At 38.9% G+C, this 23597-nt stretch overlaps 3 protein-coding genes across 5 annotated transcripts; all 3 read left to right on the plus strand.

The window, feature by feature from the left end:
- The first annotated feature begins 211 nt into the window (after positions 1-211).
- Positions 212-904, plus strand: LOC109155722. Its single transcript, XM_019303354.1, has one exon. The coding sequence runs from the start codon at positions 212-214 to the stop codon at positions 902-904; it is 693 nt and encodes a 230-aa protein (XP_019158899.1).
- On the plus strand, positions 901-12932 carry LOC109155728. Its single transcript, XM_019303367.1, has 5 exons — positions 901-1013; positions 9331-10841; positions 11208-11733; positions 11936-12470; positions 12642-12932. Exons 1-5 carry the CDS (start codon positions 901-903, stop codon positions 12930-12932), a joined length of 2976 nt encoding a protein of 991 aa, XP_019158912.1.
- A 7139-nt stretch (positions 12933-20071) lies between these two features.
- Positions 20072-22793, plus strand: LOC109156574. Of its 3 annotated transcripts, none has more exons than XR_002050056.1 (9): positions 20072-20707; positions 20820-20957; positions 21048-21116; positions 21209-21280; positions 21389-21471; positions 21572-21703; positions 21834-22047; positions 22450-22548; positions 22590-22793. XR_002050056.1 is itself a non-coding variant. In XM_019304439.1 (9 exons), the coding sequence occupies exons 1-9, from the start codon at positions 20255-20257 to the stop codon at positions 22492-22494; spliced, it is 1176 nt and encodes a 391-aa protein (XP_019159984.1). In that variant the 5' UTR covers positions 20127-20254; the 3' UTR covers positions 22495-22572. The 3 variants fall into 3 exon arrangements, 2 of the variants coding, with proteins under 2 accessions (XP_019159974.1, XP_019159984.1); XM_019304439.1 differs by lacking the exon at positions 22590-22793 and having other exon boundaries at positions 20127-20428; positions 20459-20707; positions 22450-22572; XM_019304429.1 differs by lacking the exon at positions 22590-22793 and having other exon boundaries at positions 22450-22572.
- Positions 22794-23597: the final 804 nt, after the last annotated feature.

The following is a 23597-nucleotide window of genomic DNA, read 5'->3' on the forward strand; positions in this document are numbered from 1 at the left end:
CGAATCACAATTTACCTTTCAATGGCTCTAGGAATTGAATTTTGTGTGCTTAGAATTAATGCAACAATACTGAAATTTAAGTATAAAAAATAATATAAAATTCTTGTTTCTCTCTCGCCGCTTTAGCGAGGTTATGGTTTTTTCCCAGGGTTTTTTTTTGATTTCGACGTTTTCAAGCGACACTGATCGCGGTTTCTGAACAATCTGAATCATGGCCACGACAGATGTTACTGCTTTGTGCGCAAGCCTCACTCTCGCCGATGTTGATGATGATGAAGTGACGATACAGTTACCTCTATCGCCGACCAGCCATGACGCGGAGGAGGAGGTTTATTATGCAGTAGGCAGATTGGTTACGGATAAGCCTATTCGGCTAGCTTTCTTTCACGATACAATGGCTGCCGTATGGAGGCCGGTAATGAGGGTTAATGTCAAGGAGCTTAGTCTTCGGAAATGTTTGTTTCGGTTCTACGATGACAGATATATTAGCCGGATCATTGCTGAAGGCCCCTATTCATATGAACAGAGCTTGCTGATACTGAGAAGGGTTCCTCCGGGAAGTGATCCGGAGTCGATTCCGCTTACACACACGGAGTTCTGGGTTCAAGTTCATTTGTTGCCGAGAGGTTTTCAGTCGGAGGCAGTGGTCTCGGCCATTGCTTCGTCCTTGGGGACCTTCATCAAGACCGATGAGCGTAATTTTGATGGCTCAATGAGAACTTTCTATCGTGTCCGGGTTGCATTGGATGTGGCGAAAGCCCTCAAGAAGCAGATGAAACTGAAGAAGGATAATTGTGGATGGGCAGTCATTGATTTTAAGTACAAGAGGATGCCGACTTTCTGCTTTTTTTGTGGCGTCCTGGGGCATGGTGACAGGTTATGTCACAAGTATTCTATAGTATGAGGGGCATACCGATAAATGGACAGCGGTGGATTCCACCGGAATCTACTGTGGAACGCCAGAAGTGGAAGGCGGCCAAGGTGGAGGACGATTGTGGTAAAAATGAGATGTGGTGAGTGTACGGGTATGTAATGTCGTCCTCAGGGGATTGGGGGTTATGGCACGCAATATGTAATCGCAATAAACTAGGCACTAGCATAAGGAAATCAACAAGAAGCTAAGCAAATCATAACGGGATTGAGGCTACGGTAACTAAACAAAGTAACACAAACACATATTAACAAGATGTGAACACAAAATAAAGAAATAAGACTCAAGCTAGGGAGCATTATCATCTAGATGCTTTAACAACCTAAGGGATTAGGGAGAACAAGTAACCAAGGAAACAAGTGGGAATGCACGTAGGTATTGTTGGAAAAATAGCATTAAAATGGCATAAAATAACATGTTAAGTGGCTATTTTGTGGTACAATTATCAGTGGGGTCCACTTCCGATTTGGATCGGGTCAAAATGGATTCGGGTTCTTCGTAATGAGACGAAGAGATTGATATATTGTACGCTCAAAACGGATAATGGGTGAATGAGATATTGATTCTCAAAGTAGACCCATTGAGTTGAAAAAATGTAAGGGAAAAGTGAGCTTTGTCCCACATTGATTTGGAAAGAGGATTTCACCCCCCTTTTATACAAGAGCTCTTTTGGAACTTGTAGAATTGTATAGCATAGAGGCTCTCTCGCGCGGGGGGGGGGGGGGGGGGGGGGGTTGGTGCAAATCAAATTCCAACTAGAAACGAGATCGAACAGGCTTCGGCACCTGGGGGCATGAATGAGTTATGTCAATTTCTGTACAGTTTTCCAACACTATATGGCCACACCACGAGAGATCACCCGAGATCAAGTGATCTCTCGTGCGCTGTCATGAGGTCACACGAGAGTTTGACTCTCGTGCTCACAGTTCAGTCTCGTGTGCACTGAAGCACGAACTTTCGTGCATCTCGAAAGTAACTGAGCTGAAACAGCGCGGACCATTCGTTGGTTTTGGACTGTTACAGGATTAATCTTGTATTAATTCAACCTTTTGAATTTTTGAGTTAAATCTCAAAAATGGTGGCTGTTTCAGGTGTTACAAATCGTGGATTAAATGCTAAACTAAATGCTATTGATTCCTCACCTCCTATATAAGAAGGGGTGTAGCAGCAGTGTTTCAACACAGACTGAAAACAACACACACAACACTGAAATTCTGTTTTCCCAGCTCCAAAATCTCTGCTCCTACTCCCTTCTTGTAGCTGTGTTCGTCCCATGCTCTAGTTCGCCGGGTTCGTTCGTTTGGGTGCTCAAACGTCGAATCGTTGTACGTTTTATCCTGGGAAACCTAGGCCACAACGCTCCTAGCACTTTTGGGAGGTGGCAAATAAGGTTTTAAGGAAAGACAGGCACTTTGCCTAACTCGTACGAATCTTTCTTCCTTCTCCTTCTTTCTTGTTTTGGATTATGCTCTAAGCTAAAATCCATTCTTTCTTGTTGTTTTGGAATTATAATCTAAAGGATTATATTTTCTTTTTTGTTGATATATATTGGTATATCTTTTTCGTAGATATACATGTATATATAACCGTTGGGTCCGTTTTATATATATTTGTGTGTGTGTGTGTGTGTATATATATATATATATATATATATATATATATATATATATATATATATATATATATATATATATATTTCGGATATATATATCCAATAATATTTTATATATATTTCGTGTGTATATATATAAATATTATTTTACGGATATTAAATCGATTGTGGTTCATTATCACCAACAATCTTAAAACCTTATTATCTTTGATAATGAACAAGTCGATGGATTCCAAAAATGTTGGGTCCGTGAATGTTGCTCGTGGTGCACATTCAAATGGTCGGAACGGCAACGATGTTGCACATTCCGTGATGCCAGTTGATGGCAGCAACGTTGAAAATAATATTTCCATGGGAGTTGCAAAGACACACGATGGTGCTCCGGAGAACTTTGGTTCACAAACCGGTAGACCTGTGGCTCGTGGCACACAATTGGTACCTATTGTGTTGTCTAGTGGATCGGCTAAAAGCCATGGAGGATCCTATGATTGTGTAATGACTACATGGTCTGAGGACTATTGTAGTGTGACCAATGTCTTCAATGATAATCGAAGGAAAGGCAAGCGGAAGCTTATCTTTCAAGAAGATTATGAGAATAAGGAGAAATGCCACTATGAAGCGAATCGTCATCCTGGTGAAAAGGTTGAGGACAACTTCGCTATGTTTAAAACATGTGGATGGTTGGACGAGTAAGGTCACAACCGAGGTACCCCCGATGTGCGCTATGGACCACCCTTCGTGGAGTGGACGATTGGAAAATGGAACAAGGCACACGGGTTGAAGGATCACTACGAGATAGGAATAAGGAAATGTGTTTCCAGTGTAATTTTCCTATTTATTTATTTTGAATAAATGTTGTAGTATCCTTGTGATACATTTTATTGTTGAATAAAATGAATTGTTCCATTTGTGGGTATTGAACTTTGTATATTTTGAAATATTCTTGTGTAATATTTTTAATATATAAAAGGTTCAATATGGGTGCGTGGTGCATCACGGATCATTATGTGGAAAATGCTAAAATGGCTTAACGGCCGGAACGAAATGTAACAAGCGTGTTACATGTTTGAAATCCCGTAAAGAACTTCGGTTCAGGTTCATGTAGAACGATAAGGATTTCAAGGATCAATTTGTCAAAAATTGGGATAACTATATAATCGTGAGCGTCACAACTCAAGTGTTGAATATTTTATATAATATTCTAAGAACGATTATATGAGTTTGATTCAACTAGTGGGAAATTTGGATGATTTGGTTTTGTTAATTGTGTTATAATTAACTTGATAAAAAATTCCAAGTTATACTAGTATATTTAAATTTGAGACAAATTGTGTTTTAGTGAATAGTGCTTTTGTGGCACTAATGGAAAGTGCAATTTAATTTGGCACTTTGAAGTGCAAATTAAACCACTGTAAGAGTGCTATTAAGCAATAGGTAGAGTGCCTAATTAGGTACTTTCGGCCACTTGGTGGCTGCATCTTTAGGTGTTGAAAACTTAAGCATTTGGTGCTTTGGTAATAGCAATAAAGGTGTTAGAGTATGATTGGTCTTAATGCTAATTAGCTTAAACCTTTCGTATGTGGCTAATTAAATTTAGCGTTATAAAAGTGCTATGTAATTAGCACAAAAGGAAGTTTGGTTAATTGTGGAATTAACTAATAATCCTAGTGCTAAGTAGCACTGGAATTATAAATTAAGCAACCGAATGTTGCTGTGAGTTTATAATTTAAAGCAATAGAGATTGCTTTGGAATCGGTGCGTTAGTTTGGCAGCAATGATTCGTGCTTCACTACTAAGCACTGATTCGTGCTTCAATTTCGGAAGCATTGATTCGGGTATGTGGCCTTTCGGTCAAAAACCGAATGGATTCGTGAGGGCTAATCTGTTAGCACCTACGAGATGTGTTAGAGTGTAACACATGTTTATTCTTTATAAGAATAAAGAGAAAAACCAAATTAATCGTGGATTAATGCGGTTACGAACAATCGATGTGGTGAAAATGAAACACCTATTGGTGATTTCGGCGCAAGCATTGGTATCGTACTCGAGCGTACGACACGGTATTCACCTTGATCAAACGTTGTTGCCGAACATAAATATCAAGATGTTGATAAGTTCGGGTCTACCTCAAAGTATGTGGGGGAGACAATACTTTGGACAAGTAAGTACCTTTTAATTAAGGTTACCCACATGGAATTCTTACGAATTGTGGGTACGTAGGAAGTTCTCCTACTAATGCCCGAAATGTGGGGGTGGCTTGCCAAAGGTGTGTATTGGTTCTTAGTACACGAGTCCAAGAGTTTGGATGTACATAAGAACACGAAAGATTGATTCAAGAAATTCATCGTTCTTGGAAGATGTATTTTTGTGAAGGATCAATAAAGGACCTAGCACGTTGAAAGGAACTTTCGGCGTAGCTATGGTTGAAGGGTGTGAAAGAGAACCCGAGCTCAAAGCTAGACGTAGCAAGAAAGCTAGGATTGAAAAATCCTTTGGTCCATATTTTCTGACGTACATGTTAGAGTGTGATGCACACAATCTAACTTGTTTACTAGAAAAGAAATTGGATTTTCTGACATGGTTGTTAGAAAACGAGCCTCGAACGCATGTAGAAGTGGTGACTTCTACAGATGGACCAACCCAAGAGAGGCTATCGAGAGTGAAGTAGATTCTATCTTAAAGAATCATACTTGGAACTGGTTGCTCTTCCTCCAGGTTGTAAAACCTCGGGATCCTAAGTGGATCACTAGTCGGAAGACAAAACCGGTTGGTCATATTAAAGTAAAATGGCCAGGGTTGTAAGTGTAGATTACATGCAACGTGAGTGCCACGGTTACTTCGATATGTATTCTCTGGTGATGAGAATGAAATCCATTAGTATGACACTTGCCATAGCCGTCTAACGAGACTTGGAAGTTCATTAAAATGGATGTGTTGCTTTCTTAGTAGACATGGAACGACCTGAGGGTTTGTGGTTCCACGATGTGAAAAGAAAGTGTGTAATTGGTGAGATCATTGTATGGTTCGAAACAATTGCCTTAGTAGTTGGCATGTGAGGTTTTGATCATGCAGTGATGACCAACGAGTTTAGTATAAACGAAAGTGAAGGCGTGTCTACGTATTGCGTACGATGGACGGTGAAATCGGTGTTTGTTTATACACGATAAACTCAACGTGGGTAGTAACGATCAAATGATCAATTCTACCAGGAACATGTTAAATTCGAGATTTGACATGAGAGGTGTGGGCTTAGCAGATTTAATCTTTGAGATTAAAATTGTGAGAAGACCGTATGGTCTCGTGTTAAGCCAATCTCATTGTGTTGATTAAATCCTTGCAAAGGATGTTAATCAAGTGGCTTGAACACCGTTAGATACTAACGTACAATTAGCCAATAATCACGAGTATTGTACTTCTCATGGAGAATACATTCAGATTATTGGTAGTTTAATTGTATCCAATGGGCTATACTAGGTCGGACATTGCCTTTGCGGTTAACGAACTCGGTAGACATACGAGTAACCCTAGTGTTACGCACTAGAAGGCAATAGTGGAATTTATGAGATACTTGTGTATGCTTGTGACTTTGAACTACACAACGTGGGATATCTAGCCGTACTTGGAAAGTATAGCACGGATATCAAAGGACGCTAAATTCATCAAAGGTTACGTCTTTACGTAGGCCAATGAAGTCGGTTGGACGGAAATTCTCGAAATGAATTTGTGATAGCTAAGATCCGACGGGATCAAAGCTGAGAGCCTTACACTCGTGTCGCGAGCGAGTAGGTCGAATGGCTATGCCATTTTTCGGGAATGTCCCTAGATATAAACTCGTACCTCTAATTTGTGTGCGTTGCGAGAGTCAAGCCAAAATTGGTTAAGTACATAGTTAGATGTGGAATGGTAAGTCTAGACTTATAAGTCGAAGACGTAATACCATTAAACAATTTCTCACAACGGGAATTATCTCTATTGACTACGTGATGTCAAAAGATAACGTAGCGGCCGCTAACTCGCTAACCCGAGGGTAAGCAAATAGTTGTGGAGAAATTGGAACGAGGAATGGGTCTAAAGCCCTTGGACTAAAAGTTCTATAGTGGACACCCAACCTAGCTGGTACCTAGGTTCAATGGAACAACTAAATTATGAACGGAGCGTGTCACTGTGGGGGTCTCGGACTCCCTACCACTCCTCGTTAAAAACAGTAACTCCCGCGCAAGGTTAGCATGTTGATGCTTTAATGGGGGGTGTTGCAAATCAAATTCCAACTAGAAACGAGATCGAACAGGCTTGATTCAAGCCCGAGCTCGTGTGCGCCGGCACCTGGGGGCACGAATGTCGTCCGGAAATTGGCTGGCCTTGCGGGCTAAGTTATGTCAATTTCTGTACAGTTCTCCAACACTATATGGCCACACCACGAGAGATCACCCGAGATCAAGTGATCTCTCGTGCGCTGTCATGAGGTCACACGAGAGTTTGACTCTCGTGCTCACAGTTCAGTCTCGTGTGCACTGAAGCACGAACTTTCGTGCATCCCGAAAGTAATTGAGCTGAAACAGCGCGGACCATTCGTTGGTTTTGGACTGTTACAGGATTAATCTTGTATTAATTCAACCTTTTGAATTTTTGAGTTAAATCTCAATAATGGTGGCTGTTTCAGGTGTTACAAATCGTGGATTAAATGCTAAACTAAATGCTATTGATTCCTCACCTCCTATATAAGAAGGGGTGTAGCAGCAGTGTTTCAACACAGACTGAAAACAACACACACAACACTGAAATTCTGTTTTCCCAGCTCCAAAATCTCTGCTCCTACTCCCTTCTTGTAGCTGTGTTCGTCCCATGCTTTAGTTCGCCGGGTTCGTTCGTTTGGGTGCTCAAACGTCGAATCGTTGTACGTTTTATCCTGGGAAACCTAGGCCACAACGCTCCTAGCACTTTTGGGAGGTGGCAAATAAGGTTTTAAGGAAAGACAGGCACTTTGCCTAACTCGTACGAATCTTTCTTCCTTCTCCTTCTTTCTTGTTTTGGATTATGCTCTAAGCAAAAATCCGTTCTTTCTTGTTGTTTTGGAATTATAATCTAAAGGATTATATTTTCTTTTTGGTTGATATATATTGGTATATCTTTTTCGTAGATATACATGTATATATAACCGTTGGGTTCGTTTTATATATATTTGTGTGTATATATATATATATATTTCGGATATATATATCCAATAATATTTTATATATATTTCGTGTGTATATATATAAATATTATTTTACGGATATTAAATCGATTGTGGTTCATTTTCACCAACAGGTATCCTAGTCTACGAACCATTTTCGTGATTAATAAACAAGGATTAGAACAAGGAATTGCCCCACTTTCGCGGTGAATCAATTCCAAGTCCATCAAGCACACAAAGCATCTAAAGCCCCTAATTTTCCCTATTTTCGTAGGAAGAAATCGGGTCTATGCAAGGGGTGGCTTGGATTTATCACCCAACTCTCGTTGAGGCAAGGAATCCTCCAAAAACAAGCTAATGAATGTGTACATCAAACATTAACAAGATATAAACACAAAACCTTCACAAACACATGAACCCTAGTTTGGAGTTCTTCCCCCTTTTTGCAATAATCACAAATTGAGCATCAAGATAGAAAACAAAACCCTAACTCAAGTCCATAAACTAACTACTCATGATTAAATAGCATAAAGAACACAAAAACATAAATGTAAAGCATAAACATTGCAAGATAAAGAGATAAAAGGGAGAAGAAGCTTCTCTATTGAAAATGGATGGTGGAATCTTGAAATGTTGGAATCCATGCAAGCTTCAAATCTAAGATTACAAGCTTCAAAAGTGTTAAGAAACATAAATCTAAGCCTAATCTAACCTAAAAATATGAAGGGAAGTAAATGAGAGTGTCTAGGGTTCTAACAAGAGTCAAAAACCAAGTAGAAATGACCAAAACTCGTGCATATATAAAACAGAGCGCAGGTGACACGGCCAGGGACATGGCCATGTCCCTGGCCGTGTCCAAAATGGCAGTGCACACTGGAATTTGTACAGAAAATACACGGCCACAGACACGACCGTACACTTGGACGTGTCTTTTGGCCTTCAAAACGTCAGAATTTGGAACTATGGTCTTCATGAAAGATGTAGCCCTTCGAGTCTTCTTTCCAATGGCTCAAGAATCACTTCATTTGGACATTCCTAGGCAGAGATATGGTTCAAAACCCAAACAGTAGTCAGTTTTGGATTGGCAGTTTAGAACTTCAAATTCAAGGACAATTTGGACCCCTGTGTATTTCTTTTTAGGCTTTGATGTATGAATATGAGTTGTATATCTTTGAGTCTTCTTTCCAATGGGACAAGAATCACATAATTTGGATATTTGTAGACCGAGATATGGCCCGAAAACAGAACAGTGACCAATCCATGCGAGAATTTCAGCTTGTTGACACTTGTTCCACTTTTGCCTTGGTTTAATTTGTCCATATGATCAACACCATTGAAAGCATCACTCTTTGATTCCTTTGGAAGTGTTGCATCCATCTCCTTAGCTTCACATTGGCTTCCCTTGACTCCAAATGCATCCAACATGATCTAAAATCCTTCATTTCTACTCAAAGATAATGAATTGTGCATAATGGATCAAATGAGAAAAATAAAGATCATTTTGAACAACATTGTGACACTTCATAAGCAAAACAAGGTTAAATATGGGGTAGACATGTGGTATAAATATGAACAATTATGCACTTATCAGAGGAGTTGGCTGATACTGTGAAGGGGGTTTCGGAAAGCCAAGGGGTACCAGAGGTTACTATTTCGGATCCTAAGCGGCGTCGAACTGGTTCTGCTGATGAGATGGGGATGGAATGTGAAGTATCGGTTTCAAAAACTTGCACGAGGCGGGTCTTGCGGGGCAAGCCCGCCTAGGATTATGAATTTCTTAACCTGGAATTGCCGAGGGCTTGGCAACCCGACGGCAGTTCAAGTATTAGCGGACTTGGTCCGTGAGAAGAGGCTAAAGGTTGTGTTTTCGATGGAGACCTTTTTGGTGAAGAGCAGAATGGAGCCAATAAGGGTTACGTTGGGTTATAATAATATGCTGGTGGTCGATGCAAGCGGGCGCAGTGGTGGACTTGCTCTTTTGTGGGATGATGCCATACGGGTGGATGTCACGGGATACTCATCGAATCATATTGACACCACTGTGATCTTAGATGTGGGCAGTCCAGAATTTAGATTAACGGGGTTCTACGGGTTCCCTAAGAGCTACCGTAGTTGGGAGTCATGGAATTTGCTCCGTACACTGGCAAGTACATCCAGTCTACCTTGGGTAGTCATGGGGGACTTTAATGACATATTGCACCAGTATGAGAAACGGGGACGACGGCCACAACCCCAATGGCGGATCACGGGTTTCCGGGATGCTAAACGGGACTGTGGTCTCACTGATTTTCCCTTTGCGGGCTATCAGTTTACATGGCAGCGTTCGAAAGGTACGCCGGATATGGTCGAGGAGAAGTTGGATAGATTTCTTGTAACTGAGTCATGGCTGGTGCAGTTTGAAGGGCCTAGGTCTTTGCCATGTCCTTATAGTGACCATCTGCCACTTATGTTGTCGCCTATAGTAATCAATCATCTACCGCGCCGGCACAGGTTCTGCTTTGATAATATGTGGCTGCGTGAGCCGGTACTTCGTGAAGTAGTAGAGCATAGTTGGGGCAGAACGACAGGTATGGATGTGTTTCAGAGAGTGGAGTTGTGTAGTCGGGACATCTGGCGATGGGGGCGTGTGTATAACAAAGGCTTTCAGCAGCGCATTGACCAGTGCAGAAGGAAGCTTGAAGCCCTACAACCACGTAGGGATATGGCTGGTTGTGCTGACTATGATAGAGTGGAGCAGGAGTGGCTAGCGCTATTAGACCAGCAACATGTGTTTTCGCGCCAGAGAGCAAAAGAACACTGGTGGAAGGACGGTGACCTGAATACAAAATTCTTTCATAACTCGATCAAGGCAAGGAGGAGACGGAACAGGGTTACAAGGTTGAGAAGGGAGGATGATTCAGTAGCGGAGGGGGTGGAACAAGTTGGGGCTGTTATGTTGGAATATTATCAAACTTTGTTTACATCACAGGCAGGGGATGATGCTGATGTTATTGCCTGCATTAAAAGGAGTATAACCACGGTGGATAATGCAATGTTGTGTGTACCAGTGAGTATGGAGGAGTTCAGGAAGGCGGTGCTTTCCATGCATCCAGACAAATCACCGGGACCAGATGGTTTTGGCCCAGGTTTTTACCAGTATTTCTGGCCCACCGTTGGGGGGGGGGGGGGGGGGGAGGTAACCAAGTTCTGCCGAGATTTCTTAGATTCAGCAAAGCTCCCTAGTAAGGCGAATGATACGCTGGTAGTTCTAATCCCGAAGAAGCCGGTTCCTGAAACGATGAAGGACCTAAGACCTATAGCACTATGTAATGTCCTATACAAGATTGTGGCGAAAGTGTGTGCCAATAGGGTAAAACCGCTCCTTGATAAGATTATTTCAAAGGCGCAAAGTGCGTTTGTGCCTGGGCGACTGATTACTGACAACATTATGCTTGCTTACGAGACACACCATTGGTTAAAATGAAAGACGCATGGGGTGAACGGTGTGGCAGCGCTAAAAATAGACATGAGTAAGGCCTATGACAGGGTCGAGTGGCGTTTCTTGCGTTCTGTTATGTTGAAAATGGGCTTTAGTGAGAAGTGGGTAAGCATTCTTATGGAGACAGTAACTAGCGTTAAGTATCACATTTTTCATGAGCAGTTGGGGCCAATTGAGCCGGGACGTGGTTTATGTCAGGGAGATCCGCTATCGCCTTATTTGTTTCTGATGGTTGTAGAGGGGTTGAGTGCTTTGATAGACAATCGTATGAGCCGTAGCTTATTACATGGGGTATGTTTAGCAAGGGGGGCACCACCAGTGACCCACCTCTTGTTTGCAGATGATTGTTTCCTTTTCATGCGTGCTAATTTGGTTGAAACTAGTCAGATGAAGGAAATTTTGGATATATATGCAGGAGCTTCGGGCCAGTTGGTCAATTATGATAAGTCAGTGGTTTGTTTTAGTGCCAACACTCCCAGTGCTAACAGGGATGAAGTTCAGAATGTCCTCGGTGTTACCCCGGGGGATACATCGGGCCGGTATCTAGGGCTCCCATCTTTAGTAGGTCGGAGCAAGAAGGCAATATTGGGTTTTTTAAAGGATCGTATTTTGGCCCATGTGAGGGGTTGGAATACTAGGTTCTTATCGAGAGCTGGCCGGGAAGTTTTACTTAAAGAATGTTCTGCAGGCTATTCCCAGTTTTGCTATGATGGTTTTTTGTTTGCCTTTAACCTTGTGCAGGGAGATTGAGGTTATTTTTAATCAGTACTGGTGGACGGGGAAGGTATGCGGTGGTACGGGGCTGCAGTGGAAGGCTTGGCGTAATCTTTGTGTGCCAAAGAAGAAAGGGGGTTTGGGATTCAGGACTTTGAGAGATATGAATGTTGCACTTCTGGGGAAGCAGGTATGGCGATTGTTAACTCGTCCGAACTCATTGGTAGCACAGGTGTATAAGTGTAGGCATTACCCCAATACTTCCATTCTGGATGTTGTGGTTGGCCACAACCCATCATTCATTTGGCGTGGCTTAGTGGAGGCAAAGGGGGCGATTAAACAGTGGGCACAGCGGAGTATAGGCGATGGTCGAACCACTACAATAGGGGGAGATCCATGGCTTGTATTGGCCGATGATCCTTATGTGCGTACACAACTTCATGAAACTGTAAGGAGTGCCCCGGTTAGTTCTTTGATGAATGGTGCAGGTACTGGTTGGGACTGTGAGTGTGTCAAGGACCTGTTTGATGAAAGGGACTCGAATCTTATACTTAATTTGCCGGTAAGTACACGTAGGCCTAATGATGCATGGGTATGGAAAGGGGATCCTAAGGGTCTATATACTGTTAAATCATGCTATAGGTTGCTTGTGGGGGAGTTTCAAACTGACCGATCATGGCATTTGATATGGAACTTACAGGTTCCGCCCAAGGTTCGTATGTTTGCATGACAGCTTGCATCGAAGGTTCTGCCTACAAGGGATGCTTTGTTATCCAAACGGGTTGCATGTGTGATTCATTGTCATATGTGTGGCGTGGCGGATGAGTATACTGAGCATTTGTTCCGTGATTGCCTTCATGCCCGGGCAGTTTGGATGTCACTCCAGTTGCCGCATACAGCATATGATCAAGGTGATATATTAGACTGGTTTTTTGCTAATTTGACTAGCCTAACGGGTGATATTCAGTGCAAGTTTGTAATGCTTTGTTGGGGGCTATGGGGTAGCAGGAATGATAGTGTCTGACGGGGGATTCCTTACACGAAACAAGCTGTATTTCAACGTGCGGTAGCTTACTGGGAGAATTGGTTTGCGGTACAGGGCGAAGGTGGAGATGGATAACAGCATCAGCAGCCTATAATCTCTTGGCAATGTCCAGCTGTGGGAAGGTTGAAATTAAACACTGACGCGGCATTGGATGCGGCCCATAACAGGATGGGGTTGGGATGGATTTTACGTGGGGAGGATGGACAATTTTTGGCTGCTAAGAGTATCCGGGTTCAGGGCTAGTACACGGTGGCTGAGGCAGAAGCTCTTTGTTTACGGGAGGCTTTAGCTTGGTTGAGTACCACGGGGATGGGTGATGTGGATGTAGAGACTGATTCCCAGTTATGTTATTATGCATTGTCATCTAAACCTTTTTTTTCTGCTTTCGGTTTCCTTATTAATGATGTAAAACAAGTTGCCTCTTCAATTAACGGGGTCAACTTTAGTTGTGTAAGGTGATCTGCGAATCGTGCAGTCCATGCTTTAGCTCGGGAAGCCGTTTCTGTGACAGGTCCCGGGGAGTGGTTTGACTTGCCTCCCCTTTATCTGGTTGCAGTTCTTGGTGATGATTTAATGAATTAAGTTCCTTTTTCCAAAAAAAAAATATATAAAATAAACAAAATTTGTTATAAATATTTTATTAGTGGCCATTAAACCATTAGACCTTTCAATAGCTTAACCTTTAATCATGTATTGATGTTGAGTATGTGAAAGGTTGTATGAAACCTTATATAATGGAGTGAAGGCTAATGAAATGACACACATATTGTTGTGCCCTACATTTGGTGTTCTTCTTCTTCTTCTTCTCATTTTTCTCTTCTTTACGTATACACGCATACATATATATGAACCTCCGGGCGAGTTACCGTGCAAACATCACGTGAGAAGTGAGCTAGTTGATAGGTCAAACTACAACACGTTATCAGCACGAGTCTCTATCGTAATCTCCGGCGAACGGTACCATTGGTTCATTTTTCCTGTGCATTTTTGTTTTTGAATCATATGACATTGTTTATATATAAATATTATGTGTATATATGGCTATGAGTTTGGTTTGGGACCTTCAATTATTGTTTCTATGAAATGAGTGATAATTCTTCATGTTTGTTAACAATTTTTTAGTAATGAACTCATCATCAAGACATGGTTAAGAATTTAGGTAAATATTTGAATTTGTAAATACATATTATTTATCCAAATTCTCTCAATTCATGTATATGAGTTAGATTCTACATATGTCATGATGCTTTGAAATGGTAAATACACGTGGTTATATGTTAAATTGTATGTATATACGTGCAAATGTAAATGTGTTCATTTGTATATATATACATATGGGTTAAATATACATGTGTTTGATATTTACAAGTGAAACAATGATTCTTGCACTATTCTCCATTATTGGAATTTACTATATTCACTTAAAATGACTTCATGCCTTACGAAAAGATAATATTTACTATATTGATCATGTAGATTGATTATGTACTATTCTCCATTTTTGGCATTTATGCTTCTTTTGAAAAATACACATAAACTGACTACATGGAGAAGTATGAATCTATATGAGAACATGTGAAATATTCCATTTTCACATTCTATTTGAAATTTGCTTACAAGACATGTTTTTCACATGAATATCAACTACTGTTTCTGTAAGTATAAGTTGCATCAAATGATGATCTTGTAGATCATACCTTTCATTGAAAATGTGAATTTATTAAGATCACTTATGATTGCAGCAGTTAGTTAGCTTGGGCTCTTGATATTGAAATATATTCGGCATCTAAAGAATTGAGCCAAGTTTTTTGTTGCTAAGTCACAGAGCACTAATGCCTAGAAGGCACAAGCTCTCATTTCCATGCATCACCACGACCTTAAAATGAGTATCTGATTGATAAAGAACCCCTTGAATTAATGGAAGTTCTTGAAGGACTATTCCGACCAGAAGTCATCAAATGTTCTTCCTCAGACACATTTTGACTAGTTTAATCTCATGTTTAATTTTGAGATTATAATGTAATTCAACGATTAACTATAATTTAGCTATGTACAAAATAGTCTCGCAAGTGAAACTCTAAACAAGAAGTTTCAGAGAAATATTTATTTGGAAAGACATTGCCAACTTTTCATGCGAGTAATTTGACTCCAGCAGTAGTACAAGACAACAAATTATGAGAAGCATTCTAAGCTGATTTTAGCACTCCTTGTGGCTAAGAAACATAACTAGTTGTTGATGAAGAATCAAAATGCATGTCTGGTCGGTTTTTGCACAGGTGCCTGAAGCACATAATGTTACCAGTTGAGCAACTTTATAAGGGGTTGCAGTCGAAATTATAACCGGTGTGATATGAGTTTCGAGCTCAGAATAAGAAACAAAGTGGTCAATATATTCAAGGACGACCAAACTCATCGAGGCAAAATCCTAGCCAGAAGTAGGTTTGCTAACAATGTGGGTGCATTTGGTCGTCGAAGAATGCGCATCATCTTGATGATTTTAGGTAATTTTCCGGAAGCAAATACTGTGATACATGATGATAATGAAATGATGAGGTATTGATGAAGAAATGATTGGTGTCATGATAATGTTTGGGTAATTCATGAAAATATATTCATGGATAAAAAGGTTAGTTTATGCCTGAAGCATGAAGCATCCGAGAAGTTAACTCATGCTTGAAGCATCTGAGAAGTTAGTTTTTGCCTGAAGCACTCGAAAAGTTAATTCATACCCGCAATAACTGATTGCGTAACCGAGTAGTATATACACTCCATATGTGTTTTGAGTGCAAAGTTATTTTTTTGGATGCAAATTATTATGAGGGCAATGTGATTTTACTTTGCTGATTTTACTACTTGGATTAAATATTCGAAATTTACTATTCGGGAAGTTTACTCCTCAGAGTTACTTCTCTTAGTTTGCATGCTTATTTATGGAATATTTTCTCATGCATGCAACATGACTCTCATATGAAATTGACCGGTTGCTAATTCAAGATTGAATTATTATCAATCCCGGAAGAATTGCTATTATCAACAAATTATGAGAATCTTCTTTTGACTAAATTTATGATGTCAACATGACTAAATTCTCTCAGAATATGGCTTAGTGCAATTCTGTGTTGTTTAAGGAGTGATATACTCCTTTATAAAAATGATCTTTGACTTATTGTCATACATGATATGATTGATTTAGATGTTATTGGTTTGGAAGATAGAAGCGAATTATATCATATCAATTTGCCCGAAGCAAACGAGAGAATGAATTATATCATATCAATTTGCCTGAAGCAAACGAAGGAATAAATTATTTCATATTAGTTTGCCCGAAGCAAATGAGGGAGTGAATTATATCATGTGAATTTGCACGAAGCAATTCCCAAACCAATGAGTGAACTAATGTAAAGTTGAGGATAAGGATTTTTGGAAGATCTTGAAGATCTATTTTATTTGACAAGCTTCACAGCTTCCCTATGATTGTTGTGTACCCTTGTAATATCATTTGATATGTATGCTTTCATATCTGATTATATATTTTCTTGTTGGGGACATCAGTTTTATATGCTATTGTGGTTATCACAATCTCACCTACTGCATATCATAATTATTTCCCCTAGAACCTAGTACGTGGTATAAAACCAAACATTTCCCATCTGCGTTTTATTCACAGTGTGCAGTCTTTTTCCTATATCACCGCCATAGCGTACCTTTGTGGGCATGTATATGTTGATTATAAACCTCCATCTTTTATTTAAATTCTTAGAGCCCATGATAAGGGATCAATATATAATTAGGTACGCTGATTGCACACTTTATGAAGATCATTTCACGGCATTAGGGGGAGATAAGAGCTCAAATTTAATAGAATGCCGAGAAATTCTGTGGATGATTGATGAAAAAGATCTTCAATATTTAAATCCACGTACTAGGTAGACTGAACTAGAAGTTCAGAAGAAGTAAACTGAACTAGAAGTTTAGAAGATAATTAATCTGTCAATATATATATTGATAAAGAGTGACTAGGTCCTACATATTTTCCCCAACTTGGACCATATGTATCTACCAATGCTCCTTGACGCCAGAAGCGTGGAGACATGTTGGTATAATCCGCGAAAAGCTAAATCTAGTAGAAAATGGTGTCACTCTTGAAATCTCTTAAAGAAGTATGTCCTTAAAACATTCGTCCAGAAGGCAAAAACCCCAGTAAAATTTTAGGTGCACCCAAAATCATAATATTGGGGATGCGGAACGACCAGATAAAAATATCTTTGGGAAATGTCTAGAGTCTGGTTGAATTAGAAATTGCCATTATTTTATATATATGGGAGAAATTTATGAAAAATGTTATAGTTGTCGACAACAGAATTGCCTTTACAAATTGTTATCGTTATATGAGAATCTGGATCCAGAGCATGGCACCAGTTGTGCCTTGGTATTTTTTATGTATAATGGAGCAATTAAGGCATGTACAGCTCAGCTCGCTAAAACTGTATTCTCTTTATAACACGTACACCATTTAATGTTAACCCTGTAGGTTACAAATGGGTGTTTGTACGAAAGAGAAATACAAACAATACGGTGGTCTGATATAAAGCGAGACTGGTAGCTTAAGGGTTTTCGCAGAGACCCTGAATTAATTTTGATCAAATATTCTCTCCCACAACATATGGCATTACGTTCCGCAAATTAACATTATTGGCAGTGAATTATGAATTTAAATATGCAGTTGATGAACGTCATGACTGTAATTTACTGGTCATTAGACGCTAATATTTATTTGTAAATCCCCGATGGATTCAACACTTTTGGAATGTGGAAAGTGAAAATCGCAACGTGTATCATTAAATTACAAAATTCTTTGTAAGAATTGAATATTATTGACCTAGTGTTTTTCCTCCTGAAGAAGGAATGCATATTGAATGATTGAGTTGACTGTGTATTTTTCCTCCCGAAGAAGGAATATGCAAATATGTACCATTACGTGTTCGTTAAAGAATTGCTAATGGAGTTATTTGTTTATTATCATAGTCGATATTGATGGTTTAAATATCATTGAAACACATAGAGAGCTTGGTGATATCAACTCATGCCGAAAGACGGAGTTTTGAAATAAAAAACTTGGAAACCCAAGTATTGTCTCGACCTGAAGATCGAGCTTCTCCTTGAAGAAGTTTTATACACCAATTAGCCTATTTGAAAAATGTCTTGAAGATGTTTTATATGTATAAGTATTATTTACTTATCACACTAACGGTTGTCCAATAACCTCTTAAAGTAGATAAAGGACAATTTAGACTCGAAGATGATAATGAGGATATTTTGGGACTGGAAGTCCATTACTTGATATTTTTATTGGAGCACTATTATAGAACTAGAAGTTCTATAGTCGCATCAGGCCTGATATTGAATTTGCGATGAAATTGCTAGCAAAGTTTAGTGCTCCCTCTACAATGAAAATTGGAATGGTATTTAACATATCCTCCAGCACCTTCGATGTACAAAGATTTTGACGTTTATGTGAGAAACCAATATGTGGTTTTGATGGGCTACTTGGGCAATGGCTCTTTTATTTGATCCTTATGATGCCAAGTCCAAAACTGGTTATGTTATATTTTTACCCCCAATGTCCCATATGAGGACAAATAAGATTGTGTTGCACAAGCAAGTAATAGGTTGGTTAAGAGGAACCTTATAAAACATATTGCACCTAAGTCCTTCTACACACATGAACTCTGGAAGAGTGGTAAAATTATTATTGAAAAAGTTTACTCCAGTGAACAATCTTGCAGATATGTTCACTAAGTCTCTACCTAAAATTGGGATGCATAGGCTTAGAAGATTATTATCTTCAGGGGGAGCGACAACCCCTAGCTACACTGGAATGGACAATCTAGAAGGTCTTTTGAAATCCTGAATATTATGCTACGAAAGCATTTGGTTGTACTCTTTTTTCTTTAGCTAAGTTTTTCCCCACGGGGTTTTCTTAGGCTAAGGTTTTTAATGAGGCAATCGATGTTGGTGCACTTGAATGGATAGTCCTGAAGACCTTTGAAATCATGAAGATTATGCCCGGAAGGCTTATGGTTGTACTCTTTTCCTTAGCTAAGCTTTTTCCCACTGGGTTTTCTTAGGCTAAGATTTTTAATGAGGCAACCAGTGCAACACAGTGGTTTGACATACTTCGTGTACTCTTTTCCTCGTCTAGGTTTTTCCCACTGGGTTTTTCTAGCGAGGTTTTTAACGAGGCATGAGTATAGTTATTTAATGGCCAAGGGGGAGTGTTATAAATATTTTATTAGTGGCCATTAAACCATTAGACCTTTCAATAGCTTAACCTTTAATCATGTATTGATGTTGAGTATGTGAAAGGTTGTATGAAACCTTATATAATGGAGTGAAGGCTAATGAAATGACACACATATTGTTGTGCCCTACATTTGGTGTTCTTCTTCTTCTTCTCCTTTTTCTCTTCTTTACGTATACACGCATACATATATATGAACCTCCCGGCGAGTTACCGTGCAAACATCACGTGAGAACTGAGCTAGTTAATAGGTCAAACTACAACAAAATTCAATTTTTGTCAAGGATGCTTTAAGAATCATAATGCATGCATAGTTTGAAGATAAATGCGCTCTAAAGGGTCAAAATTTTAAAATTGTGATTTACTATATAACATCATGAGTTGATGTTATTCAACCATAAACTTATTTTAGTTTACTTTATATCATGTCATTCATGTGGCATTTCATAATCCCTATTTGTTATTATTGATATAGATTATAATATGATTATTTTATGGCTATAATATGTGATCCTTAAAGAACTATTTTCAATAAACAAGAAATATATTTAACAATCACTATAATATATTTCAATAAAAATGTAAAAAGAAAAATATTAACAAAAGTTATACCTTTGTTAAAAAAAAAAAAATTACATACTCCTGTCTGACACAAATTTTTATATTAAAATATAATTTAAAACGAATAAAGTGACTCAATAATTTATTACTCCGTAAAAATTTTTAAATGTGATTAGAATAATTTAATCATTTTAATTTCACGTTTCTCCCCTGTCACAGCTTTAAATCTTTAATTTAACAATAACGACTTAAGTTTCAATCTATGGTTGGTCGAAAGAGAACCTATGGTCGACCTTCTTGATTTGCTCCGCTCTGCAATTCATAGGAAATTTTGACGCCAAAAAATGGTAACCAATCATTTGAATGGCCAAGGTTTAACGGACCCATAAAACTACAAAAGCTACGACCTACGAGCCGAGGAATAAGGAGTGTAGGACAAATGGCCACCTCACATCTTCCCGCCCTCATTTTCCGGCCAACCCTCCACCGGAAATTCCACCCCCAACTACCCACCACCATCTCCCTCACCCATCCCCAACCCCAACCCCAACCCAGAAAAGGCCTCAGATCACATGAGAAGCTGAAGGGGGGTGTTCGGGTAAGCATGGCGGATCAAGAAACTAGTCCGCCGCCAAGCCCAAAACAAGAAACTAGTCCGCCGCCAAGCCCAAAACAAGAAACAGACCCCAATTTGGAGGAGCTGGTGGATTTCTTGTACAAAGATCTTCCCCACCTCTTCGATGACAAAGGAATTGATCCCACGGCCTACGATGCTGCTGTGAAGTTCAGAGACCCCATCACCCGCCACGACAACCTTAGAAGCTACCTCCTTAATATTGCCACTTTGAAATACTTGTTTAGGCCTAAGTTCACCTTGCATTGGGTCAAACAGGTTAGCCTTCTCTCTCAACATTATTTCTCCTCAAAATAAACCGTAATTGTTCTTCAATTCTGTTGTAAATTGATTTTGTAATGTGGTTTGAGTGATTGATTTGGTGGTGCAGACAGGGCCCTATAAAATAACCACACGCTGGACTATGGTCATGAGGTTCCTTCTTCTGCCATGGCAACCTGAGTTAGTCTTCACCGGAACTTCTGTCATGAAAGTCAACCCAGAAACAAACAAATTTATCAAACATGTTGTAAGAATCTTACTATACCCTTCATACAAAACAAACTTTTCAAGATAAATCACTTTCTTTTTTTTTTTTTTTTTTTTCTGGATATTGTAGGATTACTGGGATTCAATTGTGAGCAGTGAATTTTTTTCTATAGAAGGTTTATTCGATGTAATACAGCAGGTGCAGTTTCATCCTAGCTAGCTAGCTTGTCCATGTTATTTATAATTTGTATATGTGTTCATCTTTGGTAATGTGAAGTGTGGCTTGAGCAGTTGTGGTTTTACAAGACCCCAGACTTGGAAACACCTTCTTATCAAATCCTAAAAAGAACTGCTAGTTATGAGGTTAGGTTTGTAGATCTTGATTGGAATTTAATTTCTAACCAAAACCCGAAACTTCTTAACTTTTACTATCTGGTTTTCTTGACAGAGTTTCTATTTGTTGTGATACAGGTAAGAAAGTATGATCCATTTCTAGTTGTAGAAGCGGATGGCAATACCTTATCAGGATCAAAAGGTTTCAAGGATGTGGCTGGGTGAGATTTTCGAATTCTAATTCATGTCTGTTATGTTCTTTTCTTTATTTGAAGTATGCAATGCAATGCAATCAATCAATCTTTTGCAACGGGTAAATAGGTATATCTTTGGGAAGAACTCTGAATCGGAGAAGATACCTATGACTACTCCCGTGTTCACTCAGGCATCAGATGATCAAAAATCCAAAGTCTCGATCCAGATTGTTCTTCCATCAACTAAATCTTTGGACAGGTGAAATTTGTTAATCTGCATAAATTTCTGGAAAACATATATATGCTGTGAAATGGCTATATGACATTTGAATTTCATTTGCAAAAGGAAACATAAAAAAATTAATCTTTTATGAATTCTTCAACAACAGTTTACCAACCCCGAATGAAGAAGGATTAAAATTGAGGAAAGTTGAAGGAGGCATTGCTGCAGTGACCAAATTCAGCGGGAAACCAACAGAGAACATTGTTCTTGAGAAGGAGAAAGAGCTGAGGTCTAGTCTTATTAGAAATGGCCTCGAACCTAAACCGGGGTGCCTGCTTGCTCGCTACAATGATCCTGATAAAACTTGGGAACACATAATGGTATCCACTCCCATCCTCACTTGTTTTAGAATTGAAATACCCACACACTATTTCCATTTCATTACTTGATGGAATTTCGGGGGTCTATGACCTCAATTTCTTAAGATCACAACCATTCCCGACATATTCCAAATGTGCACTATTAACACGGTAACACCCCTTAAGCTACATCTCTAGAATGCATGTTAAGCATAATATATATGCAGTCTCGCTATTAGTTTAATCTTGTAGTTGAGGCGAACACATCCTTCAATTACGCTAGATCTCTATCTAATGATGTGAGGACTCGAGTGTTTGTGTTTTTCACCCACGCTTTTTGCTTGGCTCTATTTTGCGTATGCTAGCAATGATCCCTTCATCTCTATCTCTGATACCTGATTTCATTTACTGTGATGATTGAAGAGAAATGAAGTGCTTATATGGCTGGAGGAATTCTCACTGGATTGATGCTTTGGCAATTTTGGTACCTGGAGTAGAGGAGCAGTAGCACATATTTTTCATATAGGCAGCAAAAAAAAAAAAAAATGACAATATAAAAATTCATGTACTATTCAAGCTGTATATGTGTTTTTGTTGTTTTGTACTGAATAGTTGTAATTTGTAAAGATGCACTTGATTTTGAGATATGGATCAGGGAGGAATGTTGATTGATAACAAACAATCCTAGTCTACTAGGTTAGTGTAGTATTTGTTCTAAGGTTTCTTTAGATAGTTTAATGTAAAAGGAAAAAAAAAATCATTTTTTTAATTTCCTTATTGAAATGATATGATTTAGTGCTATATATTTTACACAAGTAATCAGAGATTCCCAAATCCTAGGCAAATTATTGTGTGGACCACGGTCCAAAATAACACTGTGAATATTATGAGTAAAAATAATGTACATTATGTTTTAAAATAATGTACATTAAGCTTTAGAATGATGTACATTATGTTTTAGAATAATGTACATTATGTGTTACAATAATATACATTACGTGTTAGAATAATAAATCATCTGGGGTAATATAATGTACATTATGTTTTAGAATAATGTAAATTATGAGTTATAAAAATGTATGTTGTAGTTGGGCGTGCGAAAAAATAAAATTAAACAAAATAACGTCGCTTTTGGACCGTGGTCTACACAACTGTGTGGAATATGATCCATGCAATAACTATTGCAAATCATGGGCTTGGGCCAGGCCTGGGTTAGCATAGACCAAGATCGGTCCGGAATAACCTGGGCCAGTCTCGTGCTGCGCCTACCCTAGACCTCTTGTACAATCATTATTGTGTGGACCATATTTTGTCTATTGTAAAATAATGTACATTCAGTACAAAAATAATATACATTGTATTCAGGGGATGTACATTATTTTTATTCTGAGTGTAAATTATATTATATAATGTACATATAATACAAAAATATTGTACATTTAGTATATTAAAAATATACTTTTTGTTATGGTGTTGTGTGGATCATGGTCCACACTCCACACAATAATTTGCCCCTCTTGTGGGCTAGCTAGTTCCGGGCTAGGACTCTGGTATTTTGGTATATATTTATT

This window comes from Ipomoea nil, unplaced genomic scaffold (assembly GCF_001879475.1).
Source record: "Ipomoea nil cultivar Tokyo-kokei standard unplaced genomic scaffold, Asagao_1.1 scaffold0276, whole genome shotgun sequence".
Taxonomy (NCBI): Eukaryota; Viridiplantae; Streptophyta; class Magnoliopsida; order Solanales; family Convolvulaceae; genus Ipomoea; species Ipomoea nil.

Bases quoted from the DNA above. Each gene is read 5' to 3' on its own strand.
- LOC109156574 (XM_019304429.1), top strand. From the start codon at position 20,255: ATGGCCACCTCACATCTTCCCGCCCTCATTTTCCGGCCAACCCTCCAC. The intron at 21,704-21,833 runs GTGAAATTTGTT...CTTCAACAACAG, and splicing joins TCAACTAAATCTTTGGACAG to TTTACCAACCCCGAATGAAG. The intron at 22,048-22,449 runs GTATCCACTCCC...TGATGATTGAAG, and splicing joins AAACTTGGGAACACATAATG to AGAAATGAAGTGCTTATATG.
- LOC109155722 (XM_019303354.1), top strand. From the start codon at position 212: ATGGCCACGACAGATGTTACTGCTTTGTGCGCAAGCCTCACTCTCGCC.
- LOC109155728 (XM_019303367.1), top strand. From the start codon at position 901: ATGAGGGGCATACCGATAAATGGACAGCGGTGGATTCCACCGGAATCT. The intron at 10,842-11,207 runs GTTTTTACCAGT...ACGGTGTGGCAG, and splicing joins ACCAGATGGTTTTGGCCCAG to CGCTAAAAATAGACATGAGT. The intron at 11,734-11,935 runs GTATCTAGGGCT...AACCTTGTGCAG, and splicing joins CCGGGGGATACATCGGGCCG to GGAGATTGAGGTTATTTTTA.